The sequence below is a fragment of the Homalodisca vitripennis genome, chromosome 5, assembly GCF_021130785.1.
Source record: "Homalodisca vitripennis isolate AUS2020 chromosome 5, UT_GWSS_2.1, whole genome shotgun sequence".
Taxonomy (NCBI): Eukaryota; Metazoa; Arthropoda; class Insecta; order Hemiptera; family Cicadellidae; genus Homalodisca; species Homalodisca vitripennis.
Genome location: NC_060211.1, coordinates 50,634,183 through 50,641,018, shown reverse-complemented (window position 1 = coordinate 50,641,018; position 6,836 = coordinate 50,634,183). Strand labels below are relative to the sequence as shown.

At 35.8% G+C, this 6,836-nt stretch overlaps 1 protein-coding gene across 1 annotated transcript; it reads right to left on the bottom strand.

The window, feature by feature from the left end:
* Nucleotides 1-842: 842 nt before the first annotated feature.
* Nucleotides 843-6,836, bottom strand: LOC124363465 (extensin-like). Its single transcript, XM_046818714.1, has 2 exons — nucleotides 6,762-6,836; nucleotides 843-1,199 (listed from the first exon to the last, which is right to left on the bottom strand). The coding sequence occupies exons 1-2, from the start codon at nucleotides 6,834-6,836 to the stop codon at nucleotides 843-845; spliced, it is 432 nt and encodes a 143-aa protein (XP_046674670.1).

Sequence of the window (6,836 nt, the reverse complement as noted above, 5' to 3'; positions counted from 1 at the left end):
TCGATAACAGGATTATAGATGTCGTAGAGTACAGAGTAAACTGAGAACGATGCGCAGTGTGCTGATCAATATTGAATGTGGTCCTGATAAACAATAGATGCCATCGATAACAGGATTATAGATGTCGTAGAGGACAGAGTAAACTGAGAACGATGCGCAGTGTGCTGATCAATATTGAATGTGGTCCTGATAAACAATAGATGCCATCGATAACAGGATTATAGATGTCGTAGAGTACAGAGTAAACTGAGAACGATGCGCAGTGTGCTGATCAATATTGAATGTGGTCCTGATAAACAATAGATGCCATCGATAACAGGATTATAGATGTCGTAGAGGACAGAGTAAACTGAGAACGATGCGCAGTGTGCTGATCAATATTGAATGTGGTCTTGATAAACAATAGATGCCATCGATAACAGGATTATAGATGTCGTAGAGGACAGAGTAAACTGAGAACGATGCGCAGTGTGCTGATCAATATTGAATGTGGTCCTGATAAACAATAGATGCCATCGATAACAGGATTATAGATGTCGTAGAGGACAGAGTAAACTGAGAACGATGCGCTGTGCGCTGGTCAATATTGCGTCTGCAGAGATTGAAGCGATCGGCACAGAAGTCAGCAGAACCAATAGCAATCTTGTTATCCGTATTGGTAGTATAAATCTGTACGGCCCGCGGGGGGCGCGTGGGTTTGCCCCCGCTGTTCCTTGCAATCTTGGATTGGTAATTTTATTGGTGGAATTATTTTATTTGACCACGCACAGCGCAGGAGTCATGCAATGGTTAGCAAGTAGCAGGGAAGTTATCACAGCTTCGACTCTCACGACCCTCTCTGGTCACTCGGCGAGATGGTGTTGGTAGTCGAGAGGCCGTGTCTGCTGGGTGTTGTTGGCAGTTTTGTAGTGCGATCGGCTGTGTGGTCTCGGTTGGGTGGTTTTGTCAGGTGGTTGGTATTTTAGGTTGGGTGGTTTAATGTTGGGGGCTGGGATGTATTGTCGGTTAAATGGTGTCGGATGGATGTTGATGGTGAGTGGGTTGTGCTTTCGATTGGGTTGTTTGTTGGCTGGTGGGTGGCTGAGTAGATTGCGGTTAGATGGTATCGGATGGTTGATGTTAAGGTGGCTGGGTTTTGTTGGTGGCTTTGTAGTGTGGTTGGGTGTGCGTTGACGGTTGGGTGGTTTGTTAGGTGGTTGCTATTGGTGGTTGGGTGGTTTAATTTCGGGGTCTGAGAGGTCGGTTAGGTGGTGTCGGATTGATGTTGTTGATTGGGTGGTTTTATTGGCTGGTTAATGTGGGTGGCTACATAAACATGTATTGGTTTATTTGAAATACACAAAACACGTGTTATATACATAAAAAAGACACATAAAATACAAAAAAAACATTTAAAAAAACAAATAAGTTATATCTATGCACTGTTTCACGGTGGTCTATTTTAAACCTCGATTCTTTAACATTTTTTGATACATGTTAATGTTTCTAGATGACTGCCATTCAACATTTGTAAACGTATTTATATAGGTATATATAATATATCTGTAACTGAAAATAAACGTATACTTAAATAAATCAACAAATAAGTACTAAACTACAGGTATTTCTATTTTTTATTGCTTGACCATACTGAAATACAGATTTAATTTTGGGAGATTGTTGTTAACTTAGGGAAATCAATTTATAATTCTACATGTTTATTGTAATCTTAAAAATTGTGATTATACAGGGTGATTCAAAACTAAACGGCAATCTCTCGGGAGCTTATTCTATAGCTGAAAACAAGTAAAAAAGTTCATATAACCATATGCCCGGAAACGCTTCGTTAGCGAGTTACGCCTAGCGAAAGATTTCGCCCGGATTTCAGAACCCTTGGTGAAGTCAGGCCGTATAAAAAATGGTAAAGGTAGTTACAAAGATACAAATACGATTGTTTTTTATGTTTTTATATCTGACAAATTTATAAAAATTCGTCCCAGAGCTGTAAATGCAATACTTTCAGAGATATCTTACGTAAAACACAAGAATTGGTGCAAAGAAATAACACATTTTTGTGTTTAACGTAAGATTACTTCCATAAATGTTAAATAAAGGTCATTTTTTTCTTAAACAGATTTGTAGAACATTTAATTCTGAAAAGATTCATGTGAATTCCTTAGGAAAAAAATTAATAATAGGTATTGAAATTTAGCTTTATTTAAAAATAAAACAGACGCACAAAAATGCATATTCTTATCTGAATAAAATATTAACTAATGTTTAGGTTGTGAGTAACAGCTGATCATTTATTCAACACTTTTTATCGTCATATTTTCTTTGCAAAGGTTGGCAATATCAGCTGATCAACAATTAAGTTCATGAAGTAATATTTGAATAACCTTTATGGAGGTTTTTGTATTGTGGCGTGTGAAGATTGTATTTTGTGAGATCCTGTGATTATTTGGAAATATTTTATACAAGTGTATAAAATATTTTATTAAATATTTATTTTTAAAATATTTTATTAAATATTTTTATAAAAGTGTATGTAATTATCTTAGTAAATAATGGCAGATAATGTAAATGGTATGTATTCGTTTGAAGAGTATACGGACATGATACTGATTTACGGCAAAGTTAACAAGAATGGTTTAGCTGCAGTTCAGGAATATCGTGATACTTTTCCACATCGAAGAACACCTGATCGCAAAACATTTGAAGCTGTGGAGAGACGACTTAGAGAAACTGGTAGCTTTAAACCGAAGCGAATAGATACTGGTCGTCAACGTAGCGCAAGGAACTATAATAATGAACAAGCAATAATAAATGCTGTAGAATTATCACCAACCACAAGCACCAGACGATTATCACGTCAGTTAAATATTTGCCAGTCAAGCGTATGGCGGACACTTCATGAAGCACAGTTGTACCCATTCCATATAACACGTGTTCAAGACTTATTACCGCAAGATCTTAATAAACGGAAGATTTTCTGCCGCTGGTTAAGAAGAAATTGTTTACGACATCAGTATTTTCTTCGGCGTATTCTCGTTACTGATGAATCCTGTTTTACTAGAAATGGAATTGTAAATTTTCGTAATACCCATACTTGGGCGTACGACAACCCACATGAAACTGCGACGAGGCATTTTCAACATACATTTTCAGTCAATGTATGGCTTGGTGTTCTGGGTGATAATTTGATTGGTCCATTTTTCCTCCTTAATCGACTTAATGGAGTAGCGTACTTAAATTTTTTAAGAACAAACCTGCCTACCCTCTTGGAAGATATTCCTGTTCAAAACAGAATAAATGCATGGTTTATGCACGACGGAGCACCTCCACATTTTTCTAATGATGTGAAAAACTATTTAAATGATACATACGGTAGACAATGGATTGGTCGAAATGGACCAGTAAAATGGCCACCACGTTCTCCTGACCTCACGCCAGCAGACTTTTTCTTATGGGGTTGGATGAAGTCAATTGTTTATTCAAAACGGATTAACACCATAGAGGAGTTACGTAATCGCATTACAGAGGCGGCAGAAACTATCAAGAATGCTCCAAACGTTATGAAACGCGCTATAAAAGAGTGGATTCGTCGTGCGAAAACGTGCATTGCTAACAACGGAGGACACTTTGAGCAACTATTATAGGTGATTATTACAGTTTTATAAAGGTAAATACATTTTATGTTAATGTTCAGTCTAGAATAAATGATCAGCTGTTACTCACAACCTAAACATTAGTTAATATTTTATTCAGATAAGAATATGCATTTTTGTGCGTCTGTTTTATTTTTAAATAAAGCTAAATTTCAATACCTATTATTAATTTTTTTCCTAAGGAATTCACATGAATCTTTTCAGAATTAAATGTTCTACAAATCTGTTTAAGAAAAAAATGACCTTTATTTAACATTTATGGAAGTAATCTTACGTTAAACACAAAAATGTGTTATTTCTTTGCACCAATTCTTGTGTTTTACGTAAGATATCTCTGAAAGTATTGCATTTACAGCTCTGGGACGAATTTTTATAAATTTGTCAGATATAAAAACATAAAAAACAATCGTATTTGTATCTTTGTAACTACCTTTACCATTTTTATACGGCCTGACTTCACCAAGGGTTCTGAAATCCGGGCGAAATCTTTCGCTAGGCGTAACTCGCTAACGAAGCGTTTCCGGGCATATGGTTATATGAACTTTTTTACTTGTTTTTAGCTATAGAATAAGCTCCCGAGAGATTGCCGTTTAGTTTTGAATCACCCTGTATAATTGTGATTTAAAGATGTAAATGGTAAATAACTAAAAATAAAAGTTATATTAGAACATTTAATATTACATTTACTAAAAGGAAATTTTATAATGGTACATTTTTGTAAAAAAATATAATACAATGACATTACAATACGTGACCGACTAGAGTAAATTATTTTAACACCGGAGCCCCAGGCGATGTTTCGGTAGTCGTGGAGAGATGCGTTTACTGCAACGTAAAGGCGGTTTGCAGATTTATTTCCAAAGTTATAAAAATGTAGTATGAAGTAGTGATATAAATGAAGGAATAATACTCGTAAAATAAATGAGAAATTACCTATGCTATGACATGTTGATGAGTTCACATACTTGCCAACCTCCGTAAAGAGATATATGTCAACTGAAATGTTGCATAATATGTCACTTGGTATGATTACGATTTACTAGCATAAGTTATGGATGTTTAAACAAATTTTACTGCATTATCAAATACTCAGCATGAATGCCTCTGAACGGCTGCATTTAAAAGAGGTGTATTCCCAGAGATGGAAGGATATTATATAAGCTATACTTTTATGGTCGACATCACAACATTTTATTTGGTTCCATAACGTTTAGATATTCCATTTGATTAGTATATCGTACAGGAAACCGAAACACTATGTTTTTATATATGCTATACGTTTACTAAATGCTACAATGTTTTTAAAATCTGAAGTTGCAATAATTTTGTTGAATATATCTGCCCATTTATCATGTTCAAGTAAAGATTCTTACAAAAAATTATTTAGGAATTAGTTTTATTGATGGTTTGAAAATTCAAGGAGTCAAACAAATCTGATACCATACATAACTTATTTGAATGTTAAAACCCAATGTCCACTTGCATGTTCGTAATGATTTATTATGTTTTGTTTATTTAGTGCCGCACGCACCATGTTTCGGAAAATAGCTCATTGGTTGAGCGTCAGCAAAGCTTATTACTTGTGGGGTTGGAAAAAATTTAATTCTTACTGTCCATACGATATCTCTAAAATGAACTGATCTATAGACCTAAAATTTTGCATGAAGCTCCATTTCATGCAATGATGAATAAATACATGTGTAAACAATCTGAGTACAACCATACGATATATAAATATATGACATGTGAATAAAATGTAGGTTATTTTTACTCTTAAAATATAAACAATTGAGGGAAATGCAATGATAAAAGTCGGTTACAAAACCTCATTTCACGTGACCTGCAATTACTCTCTTACCTGACCGGAACTGTTATTATTTGAACCTAACTCAATGAACAAAATTGTGAATTTATCATCTGATAAGATATCTCGATAAAGATCATCTACAAACTTAAATATTGCATGAAACATCGTTTCTATACAAGTATGAGTTCTGTGATCGTTCATCCAAACATGGAATTTGGCTGAGCGTTGTTTAGACCTATAACTTTTTTTTTTTCCTTCTGAGAGAAGAGGACATTTTGTCCCCGCACCTAGTCCTAAAAGGACCTTTGCGCTAGACCTATCACTTAGTAGGCTGACAGTTTTTTTTTTTTTTTTTTTTTTTTTTTTGCCGGGGGTATGTAAAGATTTTTCTGTAAGATGTATGTGTGTTTATCTGACCGCAGGACATCTGGATAAAGAAATGGGCTGTACGCTTAAAATGTTGAACGCTCCTGTTTTATCCCATGACAACCACTGAAAATTGTTTCCAAGAGCGCGCAGTGACAATGACCACATTATTTTTAATATTAGGAGATGAATGAACATAATCACAGCTCAACTACACCAGAATGGAGGTCAGGTCTTCTTTTTTAACATACAAATTTTGTTTACGTGAAAATCTTTCTCCGGAATCTGGTGCTGTTACAGACTCCTGGAATCTGAGGGCATGTTCGTCTCTAGAAATCCACCGTGCTTAGAGATCGTGTCAAACACTCAATTGTGTACTCTAATGATACAATGAGGATAGCTCTTCACCTAAATTACACTATATTTTGTAGTATAGGTGTGTTTGATGTCGAAACGTTGTAACAGTTCATTTTGAGCTTCTTCGTCACCGACGGTTTTTGGATAACTCCAGATTCCAGAAGTCAAGTCTGTGACAAAGTCATTCCAGATACTGCACTAAGAGGGTGATCTAAAGCTAAAATCAACATTCAAATGGTAGTTATATGTTTCTTCTTAAATATGTCTCCTACAGAATGTTCAAGTATTCACAATGTCGCTGGTGAATCCGGTTATACTATTCGGTTGTGTAACAGTCGACTGCGGGTCAATGTTATGACAGTCCAGAGCACCGCAACTGCTGCACATATGCCCCGTAGCCATTACCGACATCGGATGCAGGCTGTAAATACACAAGATCTATCTTCCCCATAAAACTTTACAGCCTATTAAATTGCATTAGCAGACCGAGACAGCTTTGTTTGTTTTCTTATGTACGTCCTCGTCAACTGCTTGTTGTGATAGTTACCTGAAATCTGAGTAAATCTCGAGTTATGTCCGCTCACACGGGGTGAATAGCTGACAGAATACTCGTCAACTGTCGACACAGAGTAAGCTACAGCCTGGCACTGCAGCAGCAT

Excerpts from the sequence above, each read along its gene's own strand:
- LOC124363465 (XM_046818714.1), bottom strand. The coding sequence starts at position 6,836 with ATGCTGCTGCAGTGCCAGGCTGTAGCTTACTCTGTGTCGACAGTTGAC. Across the intron at positions 1,200-6,761 it reads CTGTCAGCTATTCACCCCGT|CAACCACCTAACAAACCACC; the intron begins GTGAGCGGACAT and ends AACCACCAATAG.